Source organism: Teleopsis dalmanni, chromosome 2 (genome assembly GCF_002237135.1).
Source record: "Teleopsis dalmanni isolate 2A chromosome 2, ASM223713v2, whole genome shotgun sequence".
NCBI lineage: Eukaryota > Metazoa > Arthropoda > Insecta > Diptera > Diopsidae > Teleopsis > Teleopsis dalmanni.
This window is the reverse complement of record NC_051847.1, coordinates 1,981,987-1,999,335: the sequence shown is the minus strand read 5'-3', so window position 1 is coordinate 1,999,335 and position 17,349 is coordinate 1,981,987. Positions and strand designations below refer to the sequence as shown.

The 17,349-nt window shown below is 28.6% G+C and overlaps 1 protein-coding gene and 1 long non-coding RNA gene across 5 annotated transcripts in view; both read left to right on the top strand.

Annotated features, from left to right (window-relative positions):
- The window catches only part of LOC119684662 (protein 4.1 homolog), a 45,636-nt gene extending 43,005 nt beyond the window's left edge, over window positions 1–2,631 (top strand). For 3 of the 4 annotated variants that reach the window (XM_038098754.1, XM_038098753.1, XM_038098752.1), the window contains 4 exons: window positions 464–571; window positions 733–900; window positions 1,824–1,934; window positions 2,002–2,631. In XM_038098754.1, the coding sequence (XP_037954682.1) occupies window positions 464–571; window positions 733–900; window positions 1,824–1,934; window positions 2,002–2,067 (453 nt within the window). In that variant the 3' untranslated portion in view covers window positions 2,068–2,631. The remainder of the gene's footprint in view (window positions 1–463; window positions 572–732; window positions 901–1,823; window positions 1,935–2,001) is intronic. The other variant, XM_038098755.1, reaches the window with a different exon arrangement.
- Window positions 2,632–5,298: 2,667 nt separating this feature from the next.
- LOC119685458 lies at window positions 5,299–12,744 on the top strand. The gene is made up of 5 exons (XR_005252802.1): window positions 5,299–6,015; window positions 6,212–6,737; window positions 6,795–7,054; window positions 11,719–11,910; window positions 12,235–12,744. It is a non-coding gene; the product is annotated as an uncharacterized LOC119685458 (long non-coding RNA).
- Window positions 12,745–17,349: the final 4,605 nt, after the last annotated feature.

The window sequence follows — 17,349 nt, the reverse complement described above, 5'->3', positions numbered from 1 at the left end:
ATAAAAAGAAATATATGTAAAATTTGCATTAATTTTTTTGTTCAAATTATCATTTATTCCATTGCGTTAAAGAAGATTAGGAGAAAGATCAGAGTCCTTACTCTGAACAAGAGAAGATTACAGTTTACAGATTATTTCTTTCGTTAACTAAAAAATTAAATATGGAGTGCATGTAAATTAAAGAAAGAAAGAGAAAGAAGTAGACTGAAAGAGAGATAGCTTATAATAAACCATGAATGGATTGTAAACTTTCGGATTCATGATTGAAGTTGCACGAATTGTGTAGTTTGCATGTCGTTTTTTAAAATGTTTTGAGAAAATCATTTAATTAAATTTATTTATAAATAATTTGGTTTTTTTAAATTGTATTTGTTTTATTTTATTTTAATATGTAACCATTTGCATTTTTTGTTATTGTTATTGTAAAACTATTATATGCATTTAAAACGTACCGAACGATCAGTTCCAAAGACGTGACAGTATTTCATCAACAAGTTCTGGCGATTCTGGTACACCAATTGATGGGCCCTATGATGGCTCCAGTGTGTTGCGAAGTTCAACAAGCTATAAGGTTTGTTTGCATGACATTTTAATATATAATATTATAATATAATACAGTATAACACTAATACAGAATATATATATATGAGTTATATTAAATGGATGAGTAGATGCTACTTTTTAGTATATTTGGTTATATTAATTTATTTTAAAATATTTGTGCCGTCACAGCAATCTCCTTTGTATGAAACCTCCACCACATCAACTACAACCACTGGACCACGTGTTGAACAAACCCGCGTTGTGCTTGGCGAAGATATGCCAGGATATTCTGGACATGGCGAAATTGTATCATCACAAACTGTGAGCAGTAAAACACGAACAGTTGAAACCATAACCGTAAGTATCAGAAATCTTGTCTTGTTCTTTATGTACAAACTTCTAAAGTATACGCGTTCAATTGACTTTACTTACTTTACTTAAATATCATCATTTTATGTTAGTTGGAAGATTTTAGAATTTTCGTATTGTAAAAAAAAAATCATTGAATATGATTGTATATAATGTTTATATATGTCCTCCTTGTAGAATATATACATATATACAATATAACATTGTTTATGTGGCGTTTTTCGGAAAATCATTTCAGTCTCTTATTCTTGTAAATACATATATGTACTTTTAAGTATAGAACTATAGAAATAGAAAGTATAGATATTAAAATCGCATAAATAGAAAACGCAAGCGTATTTTGTGTTCCACCTCATTAAAGAACTGAATAAGCGTTTTTTATAATCTTCTATTAGTTTTATATATATATTATTCTTTATTGATGATATATTAGAGTTTTTATAATGTTTATTTATTTATTTATGTGTTAACACTAAAATTCATTTTAAAGTTAACTAAGAATAAAAACTCGACTACTAGGTCCTTCGCCCTTTTTATAATGTTTAAATTCTGGATAAACAATGAAAATCAAAAACCATATGCAAATGTTTATTAATCATAAAAATAATGAGTTCCCTAATTTGATATAATGAAAATATTACACGGTTTAATAGGCATTACTGGGTTTATATGGATTTATTAACTATCCTAAATAATAATATAAAAATATCACTAATATAAAAAATGCATACATAAATACCATAATATAATAAAAATACCTTTGATTAAAAGAACTGCTGACGATGTCTTTAATTTTAAACTCTTTTTGCTTTATGCACTTTAAAAACACAAATTGTTTTTAATCTATTTAATCTATTGATTCATTAAATATAATTATATATATTATGCATCTTTTCTGTTCAAAATGTTAGTATAAAACTGAAAGAGATGGCATTGTTGAAACACGCGTGGAACAAAAGATAACCATACAATCCGATGGTGACCCAATTGATCATGACAAAGCTTTAGCTGAGGCAATACAGGTAATATTACTTTCCATATATACAGTAAATAAAATAAAATTAATTATATTACTTTTAAATATTACAGGAGGCAACAGCTATGAATCCAGACATGACAGTGGAGAAAATTGAAATACAACAGCAAACACAGTAAAATAAGCACGCCAAGCACACCTACACGAATATACATATATAAAAAAACTCCACACAAAAACATATATACACTTAAACACCACTACATGTTTTAAATCTATTTTTTAAAAAATATTTAATTTTAATAATAATAAAAAACTGTATTTTTTTTTAATTTTTTTACCATAAAAATTTTTAAGCTTAAGAAATTTTTTCAACAGAAATTATATATGATATAAATATTATATGTCTACAATAACTACAATTCGATGTATTCAATATAGAAGCATATATTTCGTTGTTTAATAATATTTAAATGTGTAATAATATTAATAAGTATTTAAAATCATAAATGTACAATTTTCAATTAAATAAAAGAAATAAGAGCCGAATATACAAAAACAAAAACATAAACAAAAACCTGAAATTTTTCCATATGAGAATAAAATATTTACAAGAATCCAAATATTCTTAATTAAATAATACTGTTTTTTCCATATAATGTTTGTATGTTCAATATTAAAGTTATATTAATGTACGTACGAAAATCTGTATTTAAAGTTTATATAATAAATATAAAAAGAAATAAAAACTGATTTTTAATCAAATTTAATATATAACTAAGTTTAAAATATTAAAAAGTAAATTGCATATTAAAACTGAATTTTTCCAATAGTGACAGTTGATCTAACTATTTATTTATGAATTTTACTATAAATTATTATAAAAACTTAATAATTTCAATTAAATTAAATTTAATTGAACTGAATGATATAGTCAGAAACAAACTTATAAAGAGTTATAAGGGAACCGAAGAGTACGAAGATCAAAATTTCTTGCCTTTTATCTCATAGCTAAAGGATTGTTAAGAAAATCAGAAGAATAAGGATATCAAAATTTTTTACTTCTTAGCTAATGGCTATGCGAAATAAGAATTAAAAATATTTTACACAACAGATTTATAAAGTAAATTATATAAATTGCTATTTCATTTTATATAAAATTATTGCAGACATGCCATTAACCGATATATATATATAACATGCGTTTGTTGTGTAGTTATAAAACTTGAAAATGTATACGTCTCATATTACTATATATGATATGTACGAGTGTATTTACCTTAGCATAATACTGAAAGTTCAATTATTTAACAGAGCCTAAAGAGTTTTAATGAAATGATATATTATAATAGGTATAGAACCCGAATGCTTCGAAATGACTATTGAGAATATGAATTCATAGTTATATACAGTTTTTTCTGAGCCTATATACAATATACAATATAGAATATATTAAATATTATATCCAACTTTTAAAATATATAGAAATATAATAAAATCTCATGGAATCATATATTTATTATTATACAGTAAATAGTGCGACATGCAAATAAATTAATAAATTATATTTAAAAGGCTTTTGCCAGTCATATATTTTGCTTCAAGCGCTCTACAACATTTATTTAAATCAAATCAAGATATTTTTTGATGTTCATAAATAGAGAAAGTAAAGTATTATATATAGAAAAAAGTTAACTTAAATACAAATACAGCAGCACTAATTACTTTGATAATAAAATGTTAATAACTATAGGCATCACAGAAAAGTCTACTGTCAGTTAAATGATAAGTTATTGTAGTAATTGTTATATATAAAATATTATTATTTAAATCCTTGATAAATTTAGAAGTGAAAATTCATGTGTTCATATAATTGACTTGATTAGATCTAAACTATGTTTTATTTGAAATTAAAATACTTTAAACTTCGAAAATCATTTTTTAACTAAATATAAGATTTATTTAATAATTTTTATCCTTATCCTTTTGAAATTTTGGAGTATGAACATAAAAAAAAATTATTTTCTCTACAATATCAAATTAAACAATTAAAAGTATATCATAAAAAGCCATATAAAATAATTTTTAATTATATCTCAAGATTATACATTTACTTATAACTCTGAATCTGATATAGCACTTTAAAGAATCACAATATAATATATATTTATATGTAATATTAAGTTAAAAAAATGTAGCTTTTATATATGTTAGTATAGATGTTATTAAAAAATTTGTATTAATATGGAAAAGCAAGGCAATTTAAAAAGTTTTACTTTTATTTATTAATCCTTTTATTAATTTTTAAGTAACTTAAATTTTACTTATAAATTTATTTTTTTACTTATATTGAGTTTATGTCAAATTTTTTTTATTACAATATACCTGGTTCTTCTTTGCATAGTACAAAAACCCAACCAAGGACTCAAATAAATAATTATAATTTTATTTATATTTTGAATACGTTATCTTTCTATTAGATATTGATCTAGTTATTAGAGAAGATAGGATTTTAATTACATAAAATTATTTAAAAATGGGAAATAGCATATAGGAAAGTAATTGACTACTAAAGGCTACTATCATATTTATAAATGCAAAAAGTAGGGTCGACTCCATATTTTATGTTCAAAGAGTTGGACTGCTGGTATTATGTCATGATAGTAGCGTGACATTCTACTATATGACAGAAAAATGTTTATAAATTAATATTTTAATGTGAAATCATAACAGTAAATCTTGAAAATCTTTATAGAAAAGGAATCTTTGATGATAAATGAAAAGAGAAGACTAGAAGAGATTTGATAGCGATATAGCTTATAATAATTTCTATTCTAAATATATAAGAGATAAGAGACAGCTCTATATTTTAGCTTAAAAGAGCAAAACTTGATAGAGTAACTTAAAATTTTTATATCATTTTAAGACATTGATTTTATATTATTTATCATTCATTTATATTTTTTTGATATTTTTATGCATAATAATAGTTTTCAAAAAATTTTGAAACTTAAAATTTCCTCAATAAAATAAAAAAAAAACTACGGCCTTGCAGAATCAAATATGTACTACATTACAATGTGGTAAAATTTGCATAAAATTCGTGTAATTGCAATTATTATTATAATAAAAATATGTTTAAAAAATTATAGATAAGTGTTTTTTTTATTTTTACTTTGGTGGTACCATTATTTTCCCTCAGGTGGGTTTTGATGCACGCGGTCGCTACTCTTATTTAACCTAACCTAACAAAAATATAATAAAAGTGCTATTATTGCACTTTATTTGAAAAGTAGTGCTGTTCACCTTTACTCTTTGTTTTTTTATATTGAAATCATCGCAACTTAGATTAAAATGTCAAACTAATTTTTTCTTGATTAAATTTCATACTAAAATTGATATAATCGGTTGTGTATATATTTTTTGTTTTAACAAACTATATCTTTTAGAAAAGAAATCGTTTTTGCTGCAAAATTGTTGTTTATTAGAATAAATAAACATGCCTCTAATTTCAAAGTTGAAGATACTTCGAATTCTGGAAGAATTCGGTTCACCTGCCACGCTAGAAGAATTAACTGCTTTTGAGCAATTAAAATCGAATATCAAAAAAAAGACATTGAAGACAGAAATGTATTCAGCTTTAGAGAAAGGAGTAAATGACAAGTATATCAGAAAGTATCATCTTCACTATTTTAACATCTGTGATACGGAAGACGCGTTCGAGAAAATAGCTCAAGAAACACCATCCACTTCTGGCGGTTTGGAAGACTTCTCATCTGATTTTTCATTAACGTCCGTTACAAATAGTTCGAACGATGAAGAGCGTCCCACTTACGTTTCAGCTGAATTTAAACGTAAACATGCCGTTTGTAAGGAATGCGCACAGAAATTAAAACGTAAGAAGGGGAAGCCTAAAAAGAAAGTCACTACTATGCGCAAGCGCAAGTAGACCCATCCTCGAATATGTCAAATGCACAATAAATATATCTGGTTTTTCTCAAAATTAATTTTTGTAAAATATGACAAAATGGCGGCAGGTAACTTTTCCAGATATATTTCAATGAAAAAATCAAAAAAAGTTGTGCCGCAGTTGGAGATTCTTTACCAACCAGAGATTGTTTAGACAGGTAAGGTATTGTTTAGACAAGTAGATTAAAACTGCTTAGAGTGCACTGATGAATAATTATTATATTATTATATTTGATTATATTTTATTTTTGCTAACTAACAATAAAATTACATTAATTTTATATGTGCTCTAATCGAACTGCATACGTTGACTACATGCGATCTAAACAATTCCATTAAAATTTCATAAACAAGTATCCTTGCAAAGTTGCAAGTGTCCTGCAAATACGAATATGAATTATTGCAACTATAAGACTACAGACTACAGTTAATATTATGACCACCACTTGGGAGAGGAGTTCGGAGCCAAAGTTAAGCGTGAAGCTCAGTGAATACGTGGGCAGTGTGGGAAGTGGACAAAAATTTGTGGTTGCATGGTTGTAATTGGAAATGCATTTTTTATTGACCATGGACTGCACAATAAGTCACATGTGCTTCTGTAGTTCTTGCAAAAAAAGCTCGTATGCAATTTCAAATTGCATGTCAACAACAAAAAGGACAATAAAAGCAGCAAACAACATAAGCAACAAAAAAGGAAACATCTAAACAACAAAAATATATAAAATAAAAGCAAAAATGTTGGTGTAACAATTTTTAATGGGGTAATACGATTTCTGATGGTATGTTCAATGCTTTAGGTGGAAAGATATGCGTAAGACATCAAAGCAGAGAAGACTCGGACTCGGTTGGCTTTTCATATATTCAGCGTTACATCAGCTAGGTAAGATCGCTAGTTTAATAAAAATAATGTTGAGATACTCATCCATTCTTATAACAGAAATACAGAGTTTTGTGTATACAGGATGTTCTGTAAATAATAACAATGATTTAATCTAAGCAAATTGAATATGTCGACGTTTTACTTCGAATTTGTTATGTAGATTAGTTGAAAATGGTTTATCGCATATACCTCTGTTGGAGGAAAGAATTGCTGAATTATCTATTTAAAGATAGGATATATATATGAGACCAAGTTATCAAGAGAAGGGACTACGTTTTCGAAGTTAAATACTAGTTGTGGGTGAATTGAGGAAAAAAGTAAGTAGATAATTGAAATGACTATTATGTATAGTATAGTATTGAAAATAACATGATATAGAATTTCTTAATGCAAGCTTCTTCTCATACAATTTTATAAATTTAAGTTGTAAGCAGATAATTGAAATCAAATAATTATATTTGTTAAGGTTTAAAACATAAGTATGGAAATAATAATAATAATGAATTTCTTTATATCAGTTCTTATCAGTATAAAAAATGTGGAGTATTATAATCTCTATTTAATAAGTCTAGCAACTATTCTATTATACTTTATTTGGAAAATGAATATCCTTTCAGTTTCAATACTGCCGCCCAGCGCCGGTAGAGTGAATTTATTGACCACAACAATGGCATCGGGCGATAATATCAAAATAATTTGCAGTGAATTCGCAAAAGGATTTACGCCATAAAAATTTTATAATGCCACTCAAAGGATGTCAGAACAAACGGCATGTTTTCGTGCTGAGTCCATTGTTGTTGCCCTTATAATATTAGTACAGAATAAAAGGGGCGTTCTGATGTGCAATTGCGACTGGCAAAAAGGCGGCATAAAAACTATTTTGCGGTATGCAATTTTTTGAGTTAGAGAAAAGCGAAACTATTTTTAAATATTTTCGTTTGAGTTTTGATGGTTGAGTGACGCTATTAAAGCGCCAAAACAGCAATCACAAGTCGAAACCTCATTTCCAACGCAAAATGTTTGGATATGGCACAAAAAATATTACAGTTAAACTAAAAACACCCAAAACCCACTCCAACTCCTTCGTAGTTCCACAGTGAAAAGGGGATTTACTCAGTTATTGACAGAGGTTTGGGTTCAATTATTTTAACGCGATTTAGTGACTCTGAATGCGCTTGAATATTTATTACGTTTTGCAATCTAAAATTACATATAATGAAGAGTACGAGTTATTGGGTTAAGAAGGAAAGCAATGAGTTAAGAATATTACAATTTTTTAGAATTCATCTGTGTTTCAATATGTATACTATAACAACTCAGGGCCAAAAATAATTTAACTTAATTAAGTTTCAAAACAAAAGTAGATTTTATTAAATAAAATTCGGGTTTCAAAATATTTATACATTTCTTTGACATTTAAAATAATTCAGACCTGGCTAAGAAAGTATTGGAACTCACTTTTGAGGTTCAAGAGATGTTTTGATATCATTAGAAAATAACTTTATATCATCAACCATGTATAGTAACATCTCGTTTAAAGTGGATTGTGTCTATCTTTGTCAATTCCCTAAAACAGAAATCTACTATATTGTTAATACTTTGCCTGTGGAGATCTAGACAGTGACGTAGTATTTTTCTCAATCACTTTTTTTCAAACAATTTGATAACTTTTACAATAGTTTTTACTAGAGATACCCAATCTAGTAATGCTTCATATCTATCAAATAATACATTAAAACTAAATTGAAATCATCATATATAAACGAATGGTTCCGGAAGACATACCTAATGCAATTTATTAGTCATGATAAACTTAAAATCTCAGCAAATGCATACCAAGTAATTTTTTGTAAAATTTTAATCTATTAATAACTGATTAATAAAAAATTTTAGTAGCATTTGTTTCCACATAAGGGCATTTCAAAAAATACATAGGAAAAACTAAAACTTCTATAGAACTACTAAACCCAAAGGCAACAAAACAGTTCTCAACAACTACGAAACAGATATACAACTATGAAGAATCGACTAACAAAGAATAGGATATTACAGAAGATATCTTACAAAGAATAACAAAGGATATTTTTTGACAGTTTGAGCACAAAAAATGCTACAGGTCTTTTATGCTAAATGAAGATAAGCCTACTACCTACTAAATACGGTGTCAAGGAATATTTATAGATGTTGCAAGATTAATGGTGCCGTATTCACGATTTTCTTTAATTTTGTTTTAGAATTATGAGTAGCAAATCCAGTATCATCATCAGGTTTTCACTGAATAAAAAACGTTCTGAAAACATTATTATGATATTATAAGCTTTGTAGATGGCCTTCATCTATATAAAGAATGAGATTGAAAAACTCTTCCTAGCGATCGGATAATAGATTTCTTAATTTGTGACATATTATCGTTTCTTCTAATGATAATAATGTTGTTTGATAGGGATAGAGGAAGACGGTACCCTTCTATATAACTAAATAGTCATACATTTTCATCCAATCAGTTATTAATGGTTTAGAACTTAATAAGAAAACATACATTAGTTTCAAAACTTAGGCTCTCATATAATGTATTGCATATATGGAGGTAATTTTTTCTTTACGATTTTATAGTTTAATTTAACTTACATTTATATAATTATTTATCTTTTATCAAGTACAATTTTTTTAATTCCAATTTAATCTTGATTTTAAGTTACAAGTTTAAAAAGTTTGCATTCATAGAGTTTCAGTTTCAGTTGCAAAATGTTAAATTGCAAAAGTTAGAAAGTTTATGTGATTTTATTAGTTTTTGTTAAAAGATAAAAATTAAATTGCGCTAAGTGTTCATTAGATGGAACAATCGCGGTAAGTACAAAAAAATCTAATGCATTAATGTTCAGTTTTTGTTGTGTAAGCCCCAAACGGACGCTACAATATTAACACAAATTGAAAAATTATCACTAAAATAAAAAATGAAATCTGCAAAATTGTGCATGGATACGTGGAACGACCGCTAACACGACAGACCTCTACGAAAGCTTTATTCTAAACAATGACATGGACATGGACATGGACATGACAATGTTGATGATGATTTAGTTACGATTATAAATTGCAATTTGAATATTTTAAAAGTCATTAGAACATGAAAGCAGAGCAAGGCAAAAACGTGAGGAGAGGAGGACGAAAGACGAAGGACGAGGGTTTAAGCGGCTAGCAAAAACATTGCAATGCAATTTGCCAATTGCCGACAATTCGCATGACAGAAATCGTTGTGTGTAAAACGATTACAAGCAATAAAAAAGTGAAGTATGAAAGAGAGTACGACATGTGCATATGGAGTTGTGGAGGCATGGACAGGGATGGTTTGCTGAACCACTCGCTGCGACTAGCAGAACAGCGATTAGATATGCGCTCGAGTTTGAATTGTTGAGCGAATAATTGCACGATTGCTTTATTTCGCAATTTTTATTATGCAATTTAGATGGGGTGAGGTGTGCTGAAGTAAAAAACTGCAGGTTACATTACTGTCGCGCGGTGTTTACCGTTTTTTGCGAATTGACATGCATTAAGCTGTCAGGGAGTCAGTATGGGCGATGGCTGCATTATGTCATGAAATTTTTAATAAGCGTGTTGATTATCATTTTTTTTAAATATACAATAAAAATATTTATACATGCACATTAGTTTAAGTCATATTGTTGGCACCTACATGCACACGAAATGTAGTAAAAATTATATGTCTGAAAATGTGCATTAACACAACTGTAGAAGTAGAAGTATTTAAATTTTTTTCGTGAAAGCAGCAAAAAATGTGTCCATGTCATAGTGCTTTGGTGGATTAAAGTGGCAGTTCTATTGAAAAACATATTATTAGGTCAGAGAAGATTGATTTAGTATAAGGAAGCAAAAGCGTTTGCAAATACGGTGCTATGAAGGAGAAATACAGTTAATCCCTGCCGTATAGTACCCGATTCTTTTAGGACTAATATATATAGAAGAGTTTCTAAGGATTGTATTAAAGGACAGTAACAACTTGAACTTAATAGACTTGTAGACTTAATAAAATACTATCTGTTTTATTTACTCGTGCACTACGATTATCATAAAATGAATTCAATGATTATCATAAAATGAACGATTATCAGTAATTTACTGATAATAATTTAAGACCGCTGTGATCCCCATTAGATGAATACCATTGCCTTCGTAGACTATTGCTGTGCCGCAAAAAAGTCTGGACAAATAGCATAGACTGTAAAATCGTTAACAGTTTTTTACTCATATTATATAGAAGAACAGAAGATCTTCTGAGTTTGAACAAACTTGTAGCTACTGTGCTTATTGCAGTACTAACGAGATACTGAGCAATTACACTAATGGTTCAATTTTGGCATATTTGAGCAAATAAATTATATAGAAGTTGCCTCGATGAAGTAGAAGTTTAATTTATCAATCGCTTTTTGTCTTTGTTCGGGCCTACAGATGAAGCAGCTCTAGCCTAGAAGATTATTTCCAACTTAGTAATACTAAGTAAAAGTGAACTTATCGGATCTTCTTTATTTTATCTGAACCAAAACCAAATGATGTAAAAGAATAACGCTTGAAGTTGTTTTGGAATCAATGGTAATATAGCTTATAATGGGCTATAATTGTCTTGCACCAGGACGTGCCTCTTAAGCCTATTCTAACCTCGTTTACAATATATCGTCCAGCGAAAGCAAGTGGACATTAAGGGACGCAGTTTACTATTGTCTTTTCCAATAATAAAAATAGTAAGTAAATCACTTGTTATGGACATTGTTGATACATAATTGTTTTAACTATTTGGGTTTTGAACTATAATATTTTTATTCTAACAGTAGGTTGGCAATTCCTTTTTATTAGCATTGTTATTAGCATTATTAATACTTTTGTATTAAGGTTAGAAATAAAAATATACGAGTATATATTTTTAGTAAAATTTGTATTAACAAATTTTGTGTATTTTTTATTTTAGATTTTAAAATAAAAATTTGGGTGGTGGAAAATTATTAAGTGATTACTTAAATCATATGTGGAGGATACGTACTTTGCAGGACATTAATAATTGGTTATGGATGAAAGATATTGCGGTATTAAGTGGATGTGAAGCAGATCCATTAGATGTGATAGTACATTAAAAACCATATAAATATAACCTGTGGTCAAGGTAAATATATACAAATTTATTTTCCATTAGGCTTGTAATTTTAAAAAGTAGCGTAAATGACAATTTTAAAATTTGTGGTCTAAGCGAATACTCCTGCAGTCAGCATTTTCTTATCTTTTAGATATATTTTTATTGATCCGCTTTCGCAACATTATTATTATTCTATTATAGATAATACCTTACTTTTTGAAGAGGCTGTGATGTATCATATAATGAGAGACTTGAAAACAATTTTAAACCCATATACCTATTATATATATTTCAATTACATTACACAATATTATCATAACTTTCTGATTCATTTATATTCTATTTTGTTTTTAGAAATAGTTAAGAATGCCACGTTTCAGTAATAGTAGTTTTGCAAATACTGAAAGCGATTGCGACTCCAGTTATGTTTAGGGCGCTATGAAGCTTCCAATAGGATTGTGAGAACCTCTAAGTGATTTCCTTTACTTAGCAGAACAGAGTATCACATAAATGTATACAAAATTACGATTACAAGTTAACGATTACAATCCATTGGGTACCAAAACACAGCTAGACGAAATCAATCTTTAGCGTGCAGGTGTGTTGAAGCTATCATCTAAATCTATTGCAACTGATGAAGGATGTAGTGATTATATTACTTTGAAGTGCAAAAGCGTAACATACGTTTCAGATGATGTTCTTGTTTCAGATGATGGCTCAATTCATTTGTTCTTTGCAAGAAAAAAAAGAGAAGACTCACTGGGATTAAAATAATAAACGTATAAAGGTATAAAGGATATAAAAAATAAATCTGAGTGTTTTTTTTAAGACTCGTTTTCAGACAGTTTGATTGAACTGTCAGCACTGGTATACTTAATAATTAGAAATTATTAATTATATTATACTATTTTTTTGGCTCAGATGTATTTTTCAATAAATTTTTTTTTTATGATTAATACAGTGTTTTTTCTTTTAGTAAAAATATTTAAAAGTACATTTGCTTTTTCAGTGATTTTTCGAACTAATTTTTACTTTCTTTTGATTGCAATAGCTGTCATTTCTTTCTTGCTTTCACAATATTGATGCTGTTAGCTGCCATTTGAACTATTATTCTTTTAAAACGTATTTATATATTATATTATATATTTCAAACATTTTGGGCACTTATTACATGCGTAAGTGAAGTGATAGGATTTACTGTTTTGAAGATAAAATAAACATTATTCAATTTCCATTATAATAGTGATGTTTATATCTTCTTTTTACTTAGCGCTTAGTAAATTCAGGAACAGTAACTCTTAATCGAGATGCACTGAATAAATTGGCCCACAACCCTTTTACTTTTCTAAATGCAACAAGTGCTACTAAAATTGTTTTGAATGTAGTTTCTGAGAGGAAAGGATTGTAGTTGCCATTTGTTTATTGCAATAACAAATATTCATATTCGAAAGAGTATCAAAACTGCCGCCATTTCTTAAGGCATGCGCCCTGATGAAACAAAATTAAAGTTGGAGAATTTCGAAAATAAAACATAGAATATAGACTTACATTAATTTCGAAACTTTTCAAAACTGTTATATTTATAAGAAAATTAACTGCGCAATTTATGTGTGCAAAAAGGGATAAAAATGTTCCCCAACTTAGAGAAGATTTAGTATGACAAATCAAGTGAAGTTGTAATTATAGTTAGTTATTTTTTATTTGAATTAAGTATATAATTATTTAAATGAACACCTTTTCTATATTTAATTGAAAGTTTTTAATTATTACCTTGTCTTATAAATGTCAATTCTGGGCTCACTTCTATTCTTCATACCTACACTGCATATCTGCCGCCTCCTCTTAACCAATGCAATAGTATTGAACACTCATATAACTGTATTTTCTCCGCAAATACAGTCCATTTAATTAATTACCCTGCTTGGCCACTTATTAATCGGTAATCATAAAATATTGACTTTAAACATCATTAAGCACGCGTGTTTACCTACATTTTTCACTGATTGACAGCTAACTTTAGACGATTTGTGTAGTTCCATTATTAAGGATATTGGTCACAATTGTTCCAAAGTAAAGAATCGTTTGAAGGTAGAAAATAAAAAGTAAGTAAATAGAATATTTAATAAGAAACACAAAGTGTATAGTAAAAAATAAGTATAAAAAATATTACAACTTACAAATTGAAGTTATTAGGTACAATAGTAATTAGCTAAAATATTGTACTAAGACCTATTAGGTTATTTTTTAGATATATACATTACTTTATATATGCATTACAATATATGCAATAAATATATTACTGCAAAATGTTACCAACGTGACAATAATTCAACTTTTTAAAACAGTAAAAACTCTCTAAAGCGGACATTCATGATCGGTCAACTATGCCCTGTTCAAGAGAATAAAAAAATTATCCTCAAATATATTATCAAATATTATTATTGGAAAGCGTTTATTCAATACATTCACTTTCATTTCCAACGTGAGGTATCTTAGCCAGTGATGGACTAAGCAACCGTGATACCAGGGCCGAGAAATCAGTTTTCCTATTTTGTGATTGTCCTTTCTTCTGATAGAAACAGACTTTATTATATATACTTCCAAAAAAAAGGATTTCAAATGTTGCAATTTAAATTCAACATGAAGCTTGTCACATTCATAGACCCAACAAAACACACAATCTTTGTCCATCTTTATCCATTACGCTATCATCTACTATAGATTATCGTTTTTCAGTAAATTCATTATGCTTACAATTTTCCTGATGTTTATGTTATATTTATTTATATTAAATAAATTATTTTTGTTGAAGATTATACAACAAAGAAGCAACTTTTGTACTGAATCGTCTAAAAGTGCACTTTACTTTATTGCAATTTTGAATAAACTAAAATTAACCAACAACTCAGTGATACATTGGAAATTTTCTTGAAAGTTTCAATCCTCTTCTGAAAAAGTTTCAGTTGCAGTACGAACCATAAATTAAGTTACCAAAAACGACACATCCCACAGATGAGATAAACTTGCAATGACTTAGGAAGGACTACAAGTGTTGTCCTCAGATCAATTTCATTACCAAAGTATCAGGTTGGCGATGGGAGCTATGTAATCCGACTTGTGTATAACTTATGAAGCTACGAGCGAAAAAAGTTGAAAATTTTACAAAAATCATCAAGTCCTCAATATATTCGAAACTTAAGATTATTTGCCAAGATAATTTCACATTACTTTAAAAACAAGCTTTTTTTCTACGGTTCCGATGATCGGGCATGACAAAACAGATTTACTTTATTGTCCTTCAAGGTTCAGTGGTCGGACCAACGCTATGAATTGCTATGTATGATAAAGAAAATGCGATGTGGTAAAGAAAATTATTAAAAATCTATAAACACATTATATGGAAGTGATTGATTTCATTATAAGTTAGTTGCAATATGTAGACTTGGAGTTGGCAGTAAAAAATGCTGAGGCTTTATTAATAAAAACGTTTAAGGCACAAAAGTTCATTAAGTTTGAGTTGTTCGTCATCAAATTAATGTACTTACTTTAAACGACACCTAACAACTGCAAAAGAGAAGGCAGACAAGGTGAACTGTGCACCTTCTAGTATCGTGGCAAACATCACATCTAATTAGCCAAAAGTTTTTGGAAAAAGCAGTAAGCTTAATCATACTTTTCACTGATTTTGGCAGAGAACATAGTTAAAGACGCATATGTTGCTGCCATAATATCAAGTTATGACATAAGTGTACCGGGGTGGCAAGCTCCTACCGGACAGTGCTTGGTAATGCAATCACTGTAATTCATCGATGATTTCGAGGGATATCCTCGCGTATGAACTGCAACATATATACAACTTGGAAGAAAGCGTAGTATACAACAATGGGGAGGAAGATGATAAAAGAAGATGGATCTTTGGTTTGATTTTAAACATCGTAAGGTAAATATTATGGAAATATAGAAACCGACTTCTACATAACCCAACTGTTGAGCTTACAATTCCTTTACTGCTTTAAACATAAGAACGACCCATTCTGTTCCGTTTCCTCAAAATAATGTATTGTGACCAACACGCCAGCTCTCTGAATATTTTCCACAGAAAACGGCCTCATATTAGTTCAATTCTTTAGCATAAGCAAACATTCCTCGTTGAATTCAATATCAGAAAAAATAGAAAAAATTAAAATTCCACTCACAATATCTCAGCATTAAATTCATTTACAATAAAAACTAAGTTTCGCAATAAAAAGGATAACAATGCCTTCATAAAGGTGAAATATCTGAAATGATCACACAAGAATAAAAATTGAGCCTATGAAAAACATATTTTCGCTAAATGTTACCAATTGCCAATTTCACATAAAAATGGCAATAAACGCAAATGAAAAACTATAAACACAAATCGAAAGGATAACAGAGTCCTTAGAACACATCCATGTGTTGGGCTGAAAGGGCACACAACAAAGGGTTAAAGCGATTGGCGGTCAATTTCTATTAAAGAATTCGAAACGTGCGTTTTTACTGCTAAAAGTCAATTTTGATGAGCAATAATAATTTCACGCAATTGAGTGTGTGAAATGTAAGGATACGAAAATGCAGGTCCTGTCGAATGTGCCGAATGGGTTCATATGTGTGGGAATCGTTATGGTTTATTTTCATAAATTCCAATCATCATAATCGATACCGAATTTATATGAAAATTGCACAACGCAGCCCTTCTCAACCGCTAACTCGGACAGTAAATGGACTCCTTCCCAAACTGTGTAGGTTTGGCACTTTTTGGCCGAAAATATTATAAGCGGCCGATTTTCGCAATAATTTCCAATAAAACTTAATGGTTAGGATATAAAAATCCTTTAATTTAAGTTCATAAAAGTTAGAGTATTCTTATTTGTATTATTTGCTGCAATACGAACAGGATTTTGTTATTCTTGAGTTCTTTTTGAAATATTAGAAGTTCATAAAACGTTTATCCTTAACGAGATAACAAAATTTAGCTTTTATTGGGCGTAAAAAGTGCCACTTCTAAGTGGGTTATTTCCTCGCTTTAGTGGTATACAGAGAAGTCATCTTATGTTAAAAAAGATTATTTTTAAATGACTATATATAAACTAATATGGAGGAACGAATTTGAAATCTATTAATATTGCGAATAGCTACCAAGGGCAAGTTATGAATAATTATTGTAGTGAATCAGTTGCTTTTCAGTTGCAGTTGGAGAATGATAGTGACTTTGAGACCAACCTGGAAAATATCGTCATATCAAAACTTCAATTTCAATAGAAAGAAGAGATTTTAAAGAAACGTTCATTTTTGTTATACTGTGGTTTATTTTAAAGAGATCTACGAATATGACCGATATTACCATTAATTGTATAAAATTAAATAATTAACATTTGGCACCAGATTAAAATAACTGTCTTAAAGGACAATAGAACTATTATTATTTGTTTCACACAGTTAATACAA